This window comes from Tiliqua scincoides, chromosome 5, assembly GCF_035046505.1.
Source record: "Tiliqua scincoides isolate rTilSci1 chromosome 5, rTilSci1.hap2, whole genome shotgun sequence".
Lineage (NCBI taxonomy): Eukaryota > Metazoa > Chordata > Lepidosauria > Squamata > Scincidae > Tiliqua > Tiliqua scincoides.
This window is the reverse complement of record NC_089825.1, coordinates 81,036,491-81,055,403: the sequence shown is the minus strand read 5'-3', so window position 1 is coordinate 81,055,403 and position 18,913 is coordinate 81,036,491. Positions and strand designations below refer to the sequence as shown.

Sequence of the window (18,913 nt, the reverse complement as noted above, 5' to 3'; positions counted from 1 at the left end):
CATCCAGCAAATGCAAAAAGTCTTATAATATTGTAGTAATGACTCTTTTATTTCCAAATTCACTTTTACAGCAACAGTCAGTGTAAACCAGTTGTTAAAACGCACAAGCACAATATGGACAGTCACAGACAGGTAGCTAAGCTAGGATGATCATATGAAGATCTTACTCCCTTCCCACCCCCTCCCCATTTTTCCCACCCTCTGAAAAACTTAAAAGGGAATTGTGGTGTCTTCCAAACTCCATTGTCCCTTTTTGATACTTCCCTGTTCATGTTACAAAGCCCACTTCATTCTTTAACTTCCAAAACCATTATTTTTATCTGTCATTAACACTTTTCCAAACCCCTAGATATGTATATTCATATAACAAGACAAGACATCAGCCAGTCAGTTTGACATGGCCCTAGATTTGAACCCTTGTGGGTCTAACCATCTGGAAAAATCGATGCCTGTATATGTCCTAAAATGAGCCAGAAAGACAATCAAAATGCAAGTTTGGGAGATAGGACCCATGATTTAGGGAGATGGTTAAGCTGGATAAGGGAAGGATCTCAGAACATTTAATGTATCTTATGCATCATCAGGAAGGGGAGGATATGAGCAATGAAGTGGATGCAGACAAGGGCTCTTAGCATCTGATGAAGGATCACTGGGGGGGCAAAGATCTCAAAGAGAAGGACTGCTTTTTATTTCATGCTGAAGGAAAAGGGCTGGCCTCTTTTTTTTTCTTTTTTTTAAGGCTGATGCTAATGTAAGTTTATGCCAGCCCATGCTGTATCTTCCTGTAGCCTCTGATAAAAGTAAAAATGGATCACAATAGTTTGGAATAGGTTCTCAGTGAGAAAATGTCCCATTTGCTCACTTTAGAAATACAAAAGATATGTAAACTTTCCAACATCCCAAAAAATGCAGAGAGCCATATACTTTATTTACAGTAAAAGTATATGGCTCTCTGAATTTAACTTTAAATACATATTGAATCATAGAATCATTAAACGACTGGTGTGGTGAAAACACCTTCTGCAAAACCCTTGCTGACACTGTCTTAAATGAAATCATTAAAAATAATAGCTTCCAGAATAGCTATTCCTCGTCTGTCCTGCTCACATTCCTTTTCATTTTGCCCTTTTGTTCCTATAAGCAAAAAATGTAATCAGGTTTTTGTAAAAAGGAAAAAAAAGGTGGCATTTGTGAGATAAGAACTGTATGCCTTAGCCCTTAATTGGATTGACTTTGTTGATAGCTGAAAACAGTAAGCAAAGGAGGTTTTCACATCTTGGTGGTTCTAAAGAGGAAGCCTATTCTTCTATTCTGCATATCAGGGAAAGGAGGACATATTTTCTTCCTCCCCACCCCCCTAATGGGACTAACCTCAAGGAAAACAGGCTACCAAAATCACTTTCATTTGAAAGATGCTTTCAGCTGCTTCAGCAGCTGCTTGACTGAAAAGCTAGGATGAGATTTTTATCTAGTGCCACTAATATACATGATGCATTCAGACTTTCAGAAGGAAAATCCTCTACAGAAATGTGAATTGTCAGCTGTGTGTTTTGTTAGCCCACTTCCAGCTATATTTGTCTTTGGGAAATATAACCATTGAAGAGCAACATAAATGGCGCAACACTAGTTGTGTCATGTTCTGTATCTGCTGCATAAACACCAGAACCTAAAGCATGGCAAGAAACGAACCCTATGCATCTTAGTGTGTTGAGCACCTCTTTCCATCTCTTTTCTAGCACTTTACTCCTCACATAAGCACACAGCTGTCTTTCATAGCAATAATTCAAACATATGCTGCTAGAAAATATCAGTGTGACCCTATCGGCTTATGATAGCATAAAACCATAAACCTGAAAACCCAATTGATACTGCTGCTTAACCTGACTTTTTTGGGGTGGGGGAGGGAGAATGGGAGGAACCTTCATATAAACACACTGATCTGTGGGCAGAGGAGAGAGTTGGAAGTCCCTGATCATTAAGCAGCATGCTGTCCTTATCAGCTATAGTCAGCCACCTTCCATTCAAGCTAACCCCTCAGCAGCCATTCACATCTTAGATTTTTTACCAAGCTTTAAATAAGTTAGGGTCTAAGAAACTATTTAGAAAGTGCCTCTTCTTCCTCACAAAACTGATCCATTACCACCTGACAATAACAAATCTCATCTCTATATACACTTATTAACGTGCTTTTAAAAAGCTGCATTTGTACAGCTTATTTGGAATTTTGAGCATTTTTCTTCCCATCAAGTTTTTTAAACAAAACTATCCCACCTGGCAATGTCCAAACTTTTCAGACAACTCTAGCTATACAATGTGCAAAAGGAAAACTGTACTGAAGACACTATTATTCAGAATTAGCTGTCCTCCCCACTTCCTAAGTAATCCCTGCATTTGTAGCACTCCCCATTTGATACCAAACGTTTTTCCCAATAGCCTGATATTTATCTGGCACAGATATTTCATGTACTACTCTGACAAAATGTAGTGCGTTTGAGGCTGCTCGGCTTTCAAATTTGGAAGCTGGAAATAGGAAGATCAGAAGAGGAAGGGGTTATTCACACTGAACACAGGCAATGAGGGTAGCATATTCTGAGGAATTAAAAAGATTTTCACTGTAGTGATCAAAGCCTAAAGGGGGGGCATGGCATCTTAGCTCCACCTGTTACTGCAATAATAACTTTTGCTGTTACTACCTAAATTCACAGCAAGGATGTGTCAAATTTGAAAGAGGACATTGATATCTTCCTTGCTCTTCCCTCCCCCAACAGATGCAGGAAATAGCACTGCTAATTAGGGAGTTTGCTGAGCTAGTGCACATAGCAACCAGTTGCCAGAAACTTGTCCTCATTCAGACACCTGTGCTAGTGTGCTGAACCAAGCTTCCCCCACTATTTTGGTTAAAGATGCAAGTGAGGGCCAATGGCCTCACACAGAGCCGATCAAGCACCTGTGTTATGACATGCACATGGGGTCTTGTTGGGGTTGCAGAGCATGAACAATGCTCAGTGATTCAACTGAATACATGAACTACCCTTCCCCCAAAAACAAAAAGCACTGGGTTGGAGGTGATGGAAACCTAGTGCTGGTGCTTTGTCACTTGATACTTGCAAATGTGAAAACATCACAGATCCACAGCAATTACGTTTCCCTAACTGGACTTCCTTCCTAGGAATTACTCTTCCCCCATCTTAAATACGTGCACCCATGTGTTTAACAACCTAGAACCACACCCTCTACCTCACAAGTTTCTAAGTACACACAACTTTTTCATAGAAGCTAAGAGAACAGCCCTGCCTACTGGCCAACACAAGGAGTAAATCCACTAGTGCTAGTCTCCCTCTCCTGAGAACTCTTGCCAAGTTAGTGCCTGCACTGGCAGGAGCTGGCCTGCTTAGCATTATGGAACCTGGTCTCCTTCCAGTCCAAATAATAGGGGTTGGGGCAGGCAAAGCATCCTTGCACTCCAAGTACCACAGTGGAAGAGAGATGCCAACAGTAGTCACCGATATGAAATATTAAATATACCTAAATTTACAGGCTTAATTTTCCCCATGAGGTATCAAGGGGTCATCTTGCCCCACATAATGTTTTATCTAAGCCCTATCTAAGGAAACCAGCAATTCACAACACTTTGAAATCTAGTTAGGCCCCATTCTTTTCCATTACAGCAACAAAATTATTGGCTCTTGCATGCACTAAAACAGCTGTACCAGAAGCCCAGTCAGGAAAGGCCCAAGCCGAAAAGCAGGCTCTTTCCTCTGGGCCTTCTCCCCCTTTCAGGAGTGTGAAAAGCCCTTCTCCAGCACAGAACAGATACCAGAGACTGGAACATTACACCAAGAAATCTGTGTAGGGGTTTGGTATATACTCTAGACCAGCCATTTTCAACCATTGTGCCGTGGCACACTGGTGTGCCCCGAGTGGTTCACAGGTGTGCTACAGGAATTTGGGGGAAGGTCATTTATTAGTAGGGCCAATGGGGGATGTAAGCCCCCCACTGGCAGCCTGGTGTGGCTTATCAATTGTCAAAAACCTGATGGTGCGTCTCAACAATTTTAGTGCCTTGTCAGTGTGCTGTGAGATGAAAAAGGCTGAAAATTGCTGCTCTAGACCTACACCCCTAAAACCAGAAAACAGCCAGCGTTCTTTAGAAAGGTCACTAAGCAATCTCAACCTTTTGGGACTATTTTCCATCTTCGTGAGGTCAACTGTAGCAAGCTACCGACACCAGCCTTCTTCCCTCAAATTTACATTAAAAAATCCTCAAATTTAAAAGGCGCAAAAATTTACCTGGTAAGTGATCAAACTTCCTTATGGGAGGGGAAACTGACAAAATTGCTTTTCTCTAAACTGATTAGAAACAGGATTGGAATCTTTTAAGTGTTACTCAGTTATGAAATCCTGGGGCCAAAAATAGATGAATGGAAAAGGAAATGGAGGAAAGCGGATTAAAATAGTCAGCCCATTAATGGAAAAACTAAGGAATGGTGGGAGTTGCAGATGTAAAAAGGAACAGAGGAAGAAAGGCCAGATTGGATTCTTCTCTTATTTTCTCCACCCACTTTAACACAATCACAAGCCCTGCTTGGCCAGGGAAGCAGACACTTCATCGGCCAATGTGGCCAGCTGTGGGGAGTCCACCATGTTGATGCTTCCAGTGGAGGAGACATTGCTAAGGCGACGGGGGGAAGTATCTCCAGAAATAGTAGGCGACTTGTAGACAATTTCAGCTCCATGGTCAGTCTTGGCTTTGGCGTTCTCACGAAAGGTCAGCTTGTGGGACTCAATCTGGAACGAGACAAAGTAATGGGTGAGGCCAGGAGAAGGAAGAAGAAGAACACAGAAAGGAGAAAGTGGAGAGAGTGGAGTGGGCATCCTTCCCCACCACCCTTGCCAGCCTAACAAATCCAAAAGCTATACCTCAGTTAATGTTTGGTTGGTATGCCAAAGTGGTTCACTCAGCTGCAGTTCCTCTTCTCCCCAGCACACACACTTTGGCAAACATGCTGATTGGTGCTCGGAACTAGAACAATTCAGGCTCTTATTTTGACATGTGATCTTATGGTTAGCCCCACCCAATTTTAAAAGGGCCCTGCTTTCTTGCTTTGTAAAATACTTGCTATCCAAGTTTGTTTGAATTCAATCTTAGCTTATATCTGATTACTATATAAAGTTCATCTTAGAAAAACTGTGATCAAAAGGGACATCTTTGTGCAAGAAGGACGACTTCTGGCAGAAACAGGTTCTCCCACCATTACAACACTATGAAACAGTGAACTTGTTCCAATTCTCCATAACACTTAAACCATAGTTAGAAGCTCCATCTCTTATCAAACAAAGCAGTCCTACTTTTAAGTCATTCTCTATGAAAGGTTTTCAGCAGCTACTAATTAATTGGACTGCTGATGGTAGGGGAGAAGGTGACAGACTTTGAGGAATGATAGAGGTCTGTTGGTCCAAAGAATTTAAGGTACTATTTTTCTTCTTAATCGGTTAGTAAAGAACAGGGGTGCCCAAACCCCGGCCCTGGGGCCACTTGCGGCCCTTGATGCCTCTCAATGCAGCCCTCAGAGAGCCCCCAGTCTCCAATGAGCCTCTGGCCCTCCGGAGATTTGTTGGAGCCCACACTGGCCCGACGCAACTGCTCTCAGCGTGAGGGCGACTGTTTGACCTCTCATGTGAGCTGTCAGATGAGGGCTTCCTCCACTGCTTGCAATTTCACGTCTGTGATGCAGTAGCAGCAGCAAAGGAAAGGCCAGCCTTGCTTTGTGCAAAGCCTTTTATAGGCCTTGAGCCATTGCAAGACCTTCATTCATTCATATAAATTCATCTTTAATATATTCATTTATGTAAACTTATGTAAATTTATTCAAATTTAAAATGTAAATTAATTCTTTTTTCCCCCTGGTCCCCTACACAGTGTCAGAGAGACGACGTGGCCCTCCTGCCAAAAACTTTGGACACCCCTGGTATAGAACATCGGTTTTTTATCTGTATCAATCAGAAGCATTGGGTACGATGCCTTCCCTCCCCACACCCTCCAGGCTTTGTGTATCTAAATCCCCTCTTGCTCTCACAAAGCCCTTGACAACAGGTAACTACTTACTGGCATCACATGGGTGCAAGCCGGGGAGTGGGCTCTCCTCGGGGATGGAGGGCTCCGTGATGGGGGAAGGAAGCCCAGCCTTATTAGGGCAGTTTTGTGCACCGTTCGTGTCTTCCTTGCCCTTCTCTCTCTGCATGTGGGTGGAGAAGGTCAGTGGGATGCAAAATAGCATCGTCAAATAAGATGACATGAAACCAAAAATCTTTAATGGGGAGGGAGGGACATATTGAGCTGAAGGAGGACAGAGCACGAAGAAGAGGCCACAGGAACCAGAAACAAGAAGGTAAGAGCTAGAGAACAAAAACTATACCGCACCGATGCGTGCTTGAAGCAGTACAAAAGATATGGCCAATACTATTAAATTCTTCCTTTCAGAAAATGGCTGCTGAATTTCCCTGGTCAGCCTTCTTGCTGTTCTACTCGGGTTATGCTTAAGGTGAGAAAACCTGAACTGTCAAAATGATCTGTGCAATCTGGTCTAATTAAAACAGCCTGGTAGTTTTGTAAAGATCCCAAGGATCTCCTCTCTGGTTTAAAAATATGAGAGCAGCATCTCCCAGAAACAGGTGCTCAGGTGGTTTATGTCCATCCCTTTGTTGCAGGAGAAGCAGACTTTTATCCCATACCCAGCCTGCTGTCCTTCAGAGCAGTTCTTCCATGATGAAAAGCTTGCTAAATTGAGCTGGGGGAAGAAAATGGATGACGTGCTATTCTCCTACAGCTGTCCCTCTTTCTCTACAACTGATAAGACAAATCAGATGTATGAAGGGGTAACTTCACTGGCAAAGTTTATTTGCATCACATAGTTGGAAGCCTTCCTAGATGATCTGGGTGTTTGAGAGCAGAGCCACGCATTTGCCACCAAGTCTAAAAGCAGGTGGCAAATGTGCCAGAAATATTCCAAAGTTTAAAACAAGCCAAAAAATATTGAGGAAAAAAACACTCATGCAATCTCCTCCACTTAAAAATGAACACAGTTTTTATGCATACAACCAAAGTAACACCCCAAAAAGACATTGTGCATCCCTCACTCTTATCCATGACTTGGATTTCTATTCCCTTCACTAAGTAACCTGACAAATTCCCCTATTCTCTCCTATGTTGGCTTTCCATCCCTTGTCATTTGCTTATCCTTCCTTCTCTCTGTGCTAGTCCAAGGTCATGTTTCTAGCCACTTCTGCTCCAACTGTTTGCACAATAACTCTTCTTGGGTACCTAAGATGGTTTGTGGTCCAGAAAATGCAGAAAAGAGAAACAGTGAGAAGCGGAGACTGCTCAGGGCCAGAAGGTATGTGAATGGTAGTGAGAGAAGGATAAGGAAGCAGAGAAGTTCTCCCATCAGAAGCCACAGCACACACTGGAAGGAGCCAATGAGAGCTAGAAAGTTTTACAAGATTATTGACATGAGATGTGTCTGAGAAGAAAGGGCTGAAATGCATGTGAGTAGAGCCTCCCTCCCCAAGGCAGGCACAAAGGATGAGGCAAATACAGACAAAGAAAACAATTACTGGTAGCCCTGGGTCAATTCCCTGATTCACACACAGAATGGTGTTGCACAGCCTAAGGTGTTGTGAACTCTACTGTCCTGTCAAGAAATAAAAAGCCATAGTAGCCAGGACTGCTCTTGCACTTTTTACAAAAGTTAGCAAGAGAAGCTTTTTGTTGCAAAGTTATTTACATACCACCACTTTCTAACATTTGCATATCAAGCTGCTGTCCAACAGCAAGGTGAAGATCTGGCCACCATGAGCTTTAGTGGGATGAGTTTGAAGTTTAATCCTACACAGTAAGCAAGTCAGATTTTTAAAAACATGTATCAGAAGCAAGGCGCTTCTAGGCATATTCCAACAGGAAGGCTCAGCACCATAGCTGACCAGACAAAATGACGACACTGCTTCCCTATGGGGGTCCACACCACCACCTTGCAACCTAACTGGACAGGGCAAGTGAATAGTCTCTCCAAGACATTCCATTTCCCAGCAACCTGGGAATGCATAGTGGTAATGGATAAACAGCAGTGGTCACTGAGTTTTTTCTGTTTATAACAGAGCCAAAAAGAGCTTTCTGTTCCAAAAACATGGTAATAGTTCTCCCCAGCTTGCTCCTCTCAGCTGCTTCAACATCTCAAGAGCAGGAGAGGAAAGCAGGGCATTGTAACAATTCAAGTGACTTTAACTGTATAGAAATGTCCATAAGAACCATGACATTGGACATGAGTGGATGGCAGGAAGTTCTTTTCCCTCTCACACAACACCTGAACCAGGGGTCATCCACTAACATTGACCGGAAGGAGAGTCAGAACACATAGAAGTAAATATTTCTTTACCCATCACATTATTAATCAGTGAAACCCCTTGCCACAGGATGTGATGATGATACATGGTCTTTAAACGGGGATTAGATCGATTTTATTTTTCACATTTTCGTATCCCCCCCTTTCCTCCAAGAAGCTCAGAGTGGTGAACATAGTTCCCTTCCCACCTTTTGTCCTCACAGCAACCCTGTGATGTAGGTGAAGCTCTGAGATAGTGACTGGCCCAAGGTCATCCAGGAAGCTTCAAGGCTGAGCAGGGATCTGAACCTGGATCTTCCAGGTCTAACTCCCAACACCATGCTGGCTATGCAAGAAAAGTCCATCATGGGTTACAAGTCATGAAGACTGTATGCAATCTCTGGGTTTCAGAGATAGACTATCTCTGAATGCCAGAGGGCAGGGAGTGGCAACAGGATACAGCAGGGGCTCCCAAACTCCTCAGGAGTTGGCAAGTTGTTGCAGAGAAAAGGCAAAGGCAGCAATGCGATCCCCAGGACCATGCTGCTAGCAGGGCTGATGGGGGGTAACTTACCTTATGAAGCGCTGGCCTCTGGGGGGCACAGGGAGCCCTGTGGAGACCTCTGCAAGGCTCACCAAGCCTCTGTAAATCTTAAAAAAGCAATCAGAAACCACCTCTAGTTTTTTATAGCAAAACTGGAAGTGGTTTTTTTAAATTGCTTTTTTTAAATATAAACAGAGACTTAGGGATCCTGCATAGGGCTCCCCGGGGCTCCCCGCACCCTCCAGAGGCCAGAGCTGTGGAGGTTAATCCCCCCCATCAGCCCCAGCAGCGGAATGATCCTAGGAATCACACTGCTGCCTTCCCCAGCTCCTTAAGAGGCCAGAGACAGGATTTCTTAGACTGGGGCATCATGATGCCCCAGTTTGAGAACCTCAGGGATACAGGTATCTTGTTATCTTGTGTCCTCTGACAGATATCTGGTGAGCCACTGTGAGATACAGGGACTAGATGGGCCCTTGGCCTGACTCAGCAAGGCTCTCATGTTCAAATGCCATCTGTTTGGTACAGCCAATCTCTTCACCCACCTCCCACACACATAACCATTTTAAAGGCAAGAACTTTAGGCTCCCTTTGGGTGTATACAGACATACTTCAAAACTAAAAGCTAGTATATTTTTGTCTTCACTAAAGTGAGCCCAGTTTCCCTCTCCTTTGTGCTACAATCAACAGGTACACTCACTTCTACATCAAAGAGTGAGTGAGCTGGTTTTTCTACCCATGCCCCCAACCAATGATTCAGGGTATCTGCTTTTTAGGGTGTCCTCCTTCAAACAGAAGGTGAAAACCACCTAGGAAAGTTCTCAACCTTGAGCAGTTTGTTGTGAATGAGCATGGGAAGGGATGTTTTGAATTACAAGCTGGCACAAAAGAGGTGGGAAATGGCCCAGAGAAGATGAAAAGGTATGAGAGGCCACTAAGAAGAGTAAAGCTGAATGGAAAGATTCTGGAAGTGAATCTTCTACATGGGTTGAGAGAGGAAGGAGACAGGGACGAAGGGATTCTGATGCAACTCAGTCACTTAGGGAGAGAGGTTGTTGCATCAAAGCTGAGAGCCAGGCATTGGCACGCCCGATTCCCTACTTTTCATCCCTGGCACCTAGAACAGAAAAGCCGCTTCTTTCCTGCTGGGAATATAGACTTGGTTGGTCCTGCCTTCCAAGTTAGAGGACAAGTTAAATTTTCCTGCCTGCTGTTCTGCAAATACATGAGAAAGTTCACAGTGCACTTTCGATCTCACACACACATACACACACACACACACACACACCCCGAATTCCTTTTAAGCTGAAAAACTACTTGGGGCAGGCAAAAGGCAATAGGATTGCAACATAAAAGCCACACATAAAAGCCACTACCACACCCAGCTGGCTTCTCGTAACTTGCAGAACCAGTAGCGTACAAACCCAGCCCTGGAAAGGAGCTAGTACACCCATCAATATGGTGGGGTTTAGCACAAATAATTAAGAGCTTTGTGGCACTTTAAGGACTAAGAAAATTTTATGTATGTCTGTACACACCCTCACATACCCCTTGAATAGTGTATGAAACTTGATAAGGGAGGACAGAATCCTTCTAAACAAAAAAATTATAGGTTATAAAATTCAGCAAGCATCCTGTCCTAGCCTACTCCAGCCATCATTTGGGTTAGCTGTTGCTGTTTAAGGGTTGACTACCTGTTACATACAAACAAGCATCTTGGGGGGGGGGCAGGAGAATAAGTGCTAAGCACCCCTCCCAATTTACCTCTGCTGAAGGCATTAAAGCAATTTTGTGTGTAACAGGGAATTAAGTCTTTAAAAAGGAAACAACCTATGTTGGAGGGAACTATGGATCATGTTTCCCCCTTCGTGGTTTGGCAAAAGTCATAGAAGACTCTAGAAGGTATTATAGAAGCATATTGAAAACTGGGAACTTTGTCAAATATCCACTGTCTGTGATATTACTGATTTGACATTTCAAAAAAAACCAAAAAAACCACGCTGGCTTCTGTTACTTTTATGGAGACACCATTATGCAATAGCCAAAAGCAATCTCTGGCCTGCTACTATTTTGGTGAGATTTTTCCCTTATGCAAAGAATACAGTCAGAAATGGAACAGTTACCTTTCTGTTTCCTCCTCCAGGAACATGGGTGATGTTATCTAATGACCCAATTTTCGACTGCACCTTATCTTTGAAGTCCAGTTTCTCCGATTTCACCTCCACTTGCCCACCACCTAGGTCAGAAATCAGGTCAGTGTTAACAAATCTCAAAAGATGCATACAACAATGTCTTGAAGAAAATCATGTGCCCCCTCTTAAATGTGCTGTTTTCCTCTCTAGTACAGGGGTGTCAAACATAAAGCCTGGGGGCCGGATGTGGCCTGCAGAAGCTTTTTATCTGGCCCTCAGGCTCTCTTCTGCTGAGCAGTGCTGAGGTGTTACTTCTGAAAGGGCAGCCCACATGAGAATTGGGCTCTCCCATATCTTGAAATATGATCAAGATTTGCATATTTTCTCTTCAGTCATTTGCAGCTAATGAGTTCCTAAGTGAGAAAAAGGGCTTATTTTTGGTTATGACCTGTTTAATGACATCATTTCCTGCCTAATTACATCACTTCCGGCCCTCAGCAGGCATCATGATTGCTATTTGGCCCTTGGTTTGAAACGTGTTTGACACCTCTGCTCTAATAGGTCATCAATTTGGCTTGCTTACTTAGCACAACTAAAATAAATTCTGCAACATAGAATGCAAAATGTTCTGCAGTTTCACTGAACAAAACAATGAGAGCTTCATATCATTTGAAAATATACTCTGATCTTATACAATTGATCGAGTTTTAATTACACACCCACACTTCATTCAGCACCAGCAAACATCACAGTAATAGTGTTTGGAAGAGAATCAGCTGTACTAACTGTAAAACACTGAAACAAGAGCAGAATACTTAGTAGATAACAGAAAGAGGAGATTTGAAGCATGTTGAGTAAAATGAACTTCTATTAAGGAAGGCCAAGAAGCATTTGTCTTGGAGAGACTTGGTGCATGAACTAGAGAAGGAATATTCCCAAGTGGTGTTTTGCTTAGGTTAGGCCTACCACTAATATTTGTTAACATGTCACTTGATTGTGCAGCTCAATGTATAAAAAAGTAATAAAAAAAAAATTAGTAGTTGAACTTGTAGTGAACAAGTTTAACTTGTAGTTCATTATTGTGCACTACAAGTTAAATGCTGGCAAGTTTACATGTGCCTAATATGTCAAAATGACAAATGCTGCATTCTAGACCAGGGGTCTCCAAACTCTTCAGCACGAGGTCCTCATCATGTATCTGACACAGGCCCAAATCCTAACCAACTATCCAGCACTGGCATAGCGGTACCAATGGGACGTTTGCTACATCCTGCAGCTGGGTGGCACTCATGGAAGCCTCCTCAAAGTAAGGGAATATTTGTTCCCTTACTTTGGAGCTGCATTGCCCTTATGTCAGTGCTGGAAAGAGGGTTAGGAATGTGCCCACAATGTCAAGGACCAGAAAATGAATAAATAATAAATACCTGGAGAACCAATGATTGACTACAGTAAGTGGGTGGGGGTAGAAGGAGGAGGTGGACAAAATTGATTTGCACAGGAAGAAGGGGAAATGGATTTTGAAAAACCATCAAGCAAATCACAAACCTACAATGCAAATCACAAACTTTTTGTCTTCTTTTCTGCTCTATTTTAACAAACTTTAATTTATATTTATATTCCAGTTATCCCAGCATCGGTATAAATCTCATTCAGCCACTATAAGTGCTGAATGTAATGCAATGTTCATTACACTGTATTACATTCAGCACCTCTAGTGGCTGAATGAGGTATATACCTGGAAATGCGGCTTTCGAGCCACCGCAGACATAAGTTGATCTCACAGATAAGTTGAGGGCAGGTTTTGAGTCACGAATAATAGAATGTTATGTGACCCTCGGATAAGTTGGGGGTAAACTTAGGGGGTGTCTGACTATGTTTTGTCTGATTTTACCCAAGCCCAGATCCTGAAAAATAACTTAATAACCTATCATTACCTAAGAACTGTACAGTATCTAATATCTTAAAAATATAGTATAAAATCATGATACATTTTTATTCTTTAACTTTTTAAATTCTGGTCTTCACAACTTTTTTGTAAACAAAGTAAGTGCATTGTAAACAATATACCAGTAGAACAGTGGTTCCAACCTGGGGTACATGTACACCCAGGGGCACTCGACAGGACCTTTAAGGGTACTTGAAAAAGAACTGAATAATGACAGAAAAGGGCAAGCAGCGCTCCAGAATGCCTTGCAGCGTGAGCAAGGCAGGAAGGGAGGTAGCTAGTTGGTTGTGAAAGCCCCACCAATAGCTAGTTTGGTTATCAATTCATGTATGAATCAGTGATTGAAAATCAGCACAGTAAAAAAGCTGAAACATAACATGGAAAGTGATTAATCACCAAGAATTTCTCAGGATACTTCTGGTGCAAAACAGTGATAAGGCATAGTCTTCAGTTCTTCAAACAGACAAAAAGAGAAAATATTGTGATGAATACAAGAAGTATGGGTTTTCATATAGAGAAGATGAGGGCTTATATTATTCATGTTAATTACTAACATTTAGTTAATATGAGGGATACAGCTTATGGAAATGGGCTGACATGGGGTACACAACTGAAAAAAGGTTGGGAACCACTGTAGGAGAACCATTAACCAAATCCTTCTTTAAGGTGCCTGGTGAGTTAAGCCAGAGGCTCTACATATAACCTACAACTTCGAACACATAACTGGGAGTGCGCAATTAAATTCACAGCAGAGAGCCAAGCAACAAGGAATTACTGTAAGTGCAGCTGCACATAGTTGCAACCCTATTTACTCAGAAGTAGACCCATTGCTTTCCATGGGTGTTATTCTTAAGTAATGGTGTGGTGAATTGTAGTGTGGGACTTTGTTTCAAAAGGAAAAGAGGACGACATCCTGGTATTTAAAAAAACAGACCTCTACAAAATGCAAGCATTTGCAACATGGAAGGAGGCTGCAGCAGCAATTGCAAAATGGAACGAGGTTTGCTGGATTTCAATTGAAGCCTTTAGCCCAGTGTTTCTCAGGGTCGGGACCCACTAGATGGGTTGCAAGCCAATTTCAGGTGGGTCCCCATTCATTTCAATGTTTTATTTTTAATATATTCAATTTGAGGCTACCCTGATACATGACTGCATTTGGGGAAATGTTACAGACTTGTACTTTTAACAAGTTACTATGTATATTCTTTTAACATAGTAAATGGGAATTACTCCTGGGTAAGTGTGGGTAGGATTGCAGCCCAGGATTATTAAAAGTGTTCCTGCTTGATGACGTCACTTCCAGTGGGTCCTGACAGATTCTCATTGTTAAAAGTGGGTCATGGTGCTAAATGTGTGAGAAACAATGCTTTAGTCCTTTTCTCAAGAGGAGAATAAAATGTTAACTTTGGCTAGAGCTTCCCAGAATGTCAGCATCTTTTAAAAAAAAGTTCTAGCACTGTCTCAAAAAAAGCGAATATTATGTAAGTGCTTGGGTAAGTTTTCCAGTAATTAAGGATCTCATCCAGCATGTTTGCCTCTATAGGAGAGCTTTTGAAGCAATTTCTAGGGAAGGCACACATGTATGAAATAGATACTCTGCAGATATTAGTGTTGTAAAACTTAGGGCGCAATCCTAACCCCTTACGTCAGTGCTTTCCAGCACTGGCTTAGCGGTGCCAATGGAGCATGTGCTGCATCCTGCAGTTGGGTGTCACTCACGGAGGCCTCCTCAAAGTAAGGGAATGTTTGTTCCCTTACCTCAGAGCTGCATTGCCCTTATGTCAGTGCTGGAAAGCACTGACATAAGGGGTTAGGATTGTGCCCTTAGATAATCATGGCATTGATGGTGGGCCCAGGTTTTTCCAGAATATCACTGTGCGTCAGGAACCGACATAAATGTAGTAATCCTCTTCACTCACCCTGCTAAAGAAGATACTGTAGATCAGTGTTTGTCCTCTGCTGTACCATTTTACATGGTCCATCTATTCAAATACCATCAGAAATGACTGAAGATGACATCGCCAACTGAATCTGGCCTCCTAAACCAGCAGTGATGCGGCAAACGCCAGAAAGAAGTTTAGGGTGAATGAGAGGGCTTTTCCAAGCACAGAAAAACATGCTTTGGAACTTTGCCCAATGAGCTGAGCCTCCAATTGCTGTTTGTCATGTTGCATTCCTGGTTTCGCTGCCAGGCAGTGTCTGTGAGTACCACCAGACACCACCTCAAGTACAACACTGTTGTAGATGACTGGGTCCAAGAGAACATTTTCCACCATATATGACAATCTCAGACAGCACTTAAGGAGAAATTAGCATTCCATGCAAGGCAGTTCACCTCTGACATTTGGTAACCATTCCAGTACTTCTGTGTATAACTCCCTCTCCTACTTGCCTCATTTTCCTCCCTCCTTTTCTTTTTCTTTTGCTGTCCCAGTACTTGGGAGAAAGAGCTACTTAAATCTACAGTGGAAGCAGATTGCCAAGAAAAACAAGAAATGGGACAAAGGAATGTTTTTGTGCTTATGTACAGATTCACCATCATCACCTGGTTTATGATGAATATTGTCCAAGGAACCACATTTGGATGTTACATGGCTGAGGTCCACCGGCTTGTAAACAATTTGTACCTGTGAGGACAAAATAAAAGGTAAACACTGTTTGTCTAGGGTCAGGATTTTTTCCCCTTTTATTAAAGCATGTCTGCCTGGGATGGGCAGAAAGCAAGACAGAAGATACACTGGATCCCAACTGGAGAGGAAATGCAGTTTTTAAAGTCCCCTGAAAAGTGAAATCAACAAAGCACAGGCAAGGAGGAGAGTTTTCCACCAGAAACTGTGAAGCCAAAGCATGTGTTGTAGCAAAGACTCTCACCATAGGACAGCATGCACAAATTCTCTTTGATTTCTCAATTTTTAATTTTTACAAATCAAAAGAAAGGTAACAAGGACCAATGTATAACAATAAAAGCACAAACTTGATAAAAAATGTATTGTAAAGCATTTTTAAAGTGGCTCTCCCATTTCAAAAGAATTAAGCATGCTTTTTTTTTTTTTTTTTTTTAGAAAGACACTATATTTTGTTATTTCTTTGTTTCTGTATCTGCTAACTAAATTAAATCCATATCATTCCAGGCTGTCTCAACTTTGAGAATTTTTTCAGCAACATGCAATTTGTTTCAGATGTTAACAAGAAAACAATTTGTTTTTTCCATTTCCATTCAAATATCCGAAGTATACAGTCAAAAAGAAATAAAGCAATGATTTCTTTTATAGCTGCAAGCATTTTTATGCATCAAGATTTAAATTTCCTTGCAGGAGCACCACATGTGGCTATATTTCACATTATCCTTATTGCATTTCCATAGCATGCACAAACTCTTCATCACATCTCCAGAGGAAGAAGGTGGGAAAGTAATGGTAATTGAAAGATGCTGAAGTGAAACAGGGAAAGGGGGAAAAGAGGAAGTGTGTAATCAAATAAAATATGCTACAGAAGAAAAAAATGTAAAAAACAGAAACAGACTTAAATACCTTTTCTGATGTAAAACTTAAGCTTTATGTCCACAAAAACTGAAAGAACAGAAATAGTCAATGTGCTTTGAAAGGGGTTGCATTTTTAAAAAAGAATTTATAAAAATGTTGCAACAGAACAAAGATATCTGAAACATGAAGACTGTAACTGTCCTGCAGGAGATTCATTTTTCTAGAAACTGCAGTTGCATGCAATCACTGCAAGAGTGCAGCTTTCGATGTAAGTGCATCAAATTCACAGCGGTCTGCCAACCTCCTAAAAAAAAGAAATACTACCATAACTGAATTTTCCGAGCCCACAGATACCTGAATCATCTGGATATGCTGAATACTATCACAACCATTTGGATGTACAATATTCTTTGAAAAGAATAATTTATTAAAAATTACACCATAGCACAAATGTAGCACAAATTGAACCATTTTACTTAATCAGTCCATTGGTGTGTGCATCTGGGGGGGAGGAAGTGGACATTAAGGTTTTTAAACATCAAGCTGTTTCCAAATCTTTGAATTGCATATACAAGTTGACAATTGTACAACATGCATAAGACATGGAGATATAAGAAAAGTTCAGATTAGTGGTTATTAGGTTACAAGAAGTATTAGCAACACATTGAGGAAACATAATTTGAGCAAAGACAAATGATACACTCTCAGTTTGTGGGAGAGGGGACGGGATGGGACACAACACTGTCCATGCCCTTGCAGCCCCCTAGCAAGGGAATGTTGGATATTTCAAACCTGTTGACAAGTTATCGCACAATAAGTCTCCATATCTACCAAGCATTGCTTTATCATACAGTAGTGCTTTTCCCAAGTCACTGTAGGACTTGAACTTCTAGCTATTGACTGGATGTTTTTTCTCTGCCCACAGGGTTATTTTTGAGGCCTCAAATATCAATGACCCTTTTCACTTTGTGTCTAGAAAGGCTGCTAGGAACATTTGTTTCTCTCATCTACTAGTTGAACCCGTCATATGCCCAGAGGGATATTTGTCAATGGGAAAGGAGCCAGTAAAGCAAACATCAGCAAAGACACTGGAACCTATAGCTGCTGAGATCTACAGCAAAGAACCATTGATCCACTAGGCTATATTAGCTGAGAGGAAGAATGGTAAAACTGAAACTCTATAGTCTAGAGGTTTCAATCAGCCTTTGGAGACAAAAATCAAGAAAAGGATTAGAGTTCAAGACCAACAGTTTCATTGCTAACCAAATCCATGAGGCTCCAACACATTTAAACGAGAAGAGGCAGGAAGACAATCCTAGAGACTAGAATCCCCAGTAGCTTTCAGAATACAAAAGAGGAAACAATCTAGAGGGAATATGAATTTAAAACTTATTTAAGCTAATAAGTCATCTGTTGGGTCTTATTATCTGTCCAGAAAAGCTTCCCAGACAGTTAACTATAAAGGCTTCAAGCAGAGCCTCTGAAGAAAACTGCACAATAACTAGTGCAAAGCTGTCCACTGGGAAATTAGGACCCATTCCTGATTGGCTGCTTTAGATCACAAAGGAAATTACACAACACATGAATGAATTTTTAAAAACCGCTGTTTTTCTGGTGGAGTCTTTCCCAAAAGAAAAATAACTGTTCAGGCTGTAGCAGTGAAAGTCAGTAAATGTGGTAAGTGAATACAGTCATGCAAGAGAGGAAGAAAAAAGCTACTGCATGTGTTTGTGAAATATTCATGTGAAAATGCTTTCTACAGACAATTTAAAACTATTTCATTCATATTGGGATTTCAGTTCTGGCTTGTGGTTTGGCTCACTTCTTTGAGAGATCTGCTCTTTATGTTTTGAGTTCTCTGCTGCAGTTTCACTTCGTTAAGTTTCATTAGTTTGTTCAACTACAAAGATAATAAAAAGAGGAATAATATATAGGCCATTTTATCATTCCCATATTACAGAACTCATAAAGATTACTACAATAATATATAGGTGTTCTATTATAATGCTGCAATGAAGTTAAATAATAAATTCACCTCCAAGGTTTTTATGAAAGTCAGTGAAACACCTTTTCAAAAATCAAAAGCCTCCGCTCCTCACAGGAATTCCTAGATTAATATAAACTAAAAGGGAGTTCTGTGAAAAGCACCAAGAAGTTGGGAGTGACAGACAGATCTACCTTCCTCCCTAATTTCCTGCAAGATTAAGGACAAGTAGCACAGACTAAGACAGCTCTTCAACTTAATCTATTAGAAAGTGCCTAAGTGTGCAATGTACAAAAGGAACATGGTAAGTTTTACCACTTACTTGAGAGTACATGATATTAGGAGTGGTAGCAAAACTGTTTTGGGGCTTACAAGCCCACTGCACTGGATTCATTTCAAGTGATGTAGCAGCAACACAGAAAATCTAGCAAAGGTGGCAGGATATTCT

The 18,913-nt window shown here is 41.5% G+C and overlaps 2 protein-coding genes across 16 annotated transcripts in view; one reads left to right on the top strand and one right to left on the bottom strand.

Moving 5' to 3' along the window:
• SLC25A39 (solute carrier family 25 member 39) overlaps nucleotides 1-18,913 on the top strand; it is a 441,295-nt gene that overhangs the window by 267,802 nt on the left and 154,580 nt on the right. The gene's annotated exons all lie outside the window — the stretch shown is intronic.
• Nucleotides 29-18,913, bottom strand: part of MAPT (microtubule associated protein tau) — a 113,857-nt gene continuing 94,972 nt past the window's right edge. For 11 of the 15 annotated variants that reach the window (XM_066627919.1, XM_066627923.1, XM_066627927.1 and 8 more), the window contains 3 exons: nucleotides 15,545-15,626; nucleotides 11,046-11,158; nucleotides 29-4,788 (listed from right to left, as the gene is read on the bottom strand). In XM_066627919.1, coding sequence (XP_066484016.1) covers nucleotides 4,573-4,788; nucleotides 11,046-11,158; nucleotides 15,545-15,626 — 411 coding nt within the window. In that variant the 3' untranslated portion in view covers nucleotides 29-4,572. Of the gene's footprint in view, nucleotides 4,789-6,106; nucleotides 6,237-11,045; nucleotides 11,159-15,543; nucleotides 15,627-16,529; nucleotides 16,569-18,913 lie in introns of those variants that run through there. The other 4 variants (XM_066627921.1, XM_066627926.1, XM_066627935.1 and 1 more) reach the window with 2 other exon arrangements.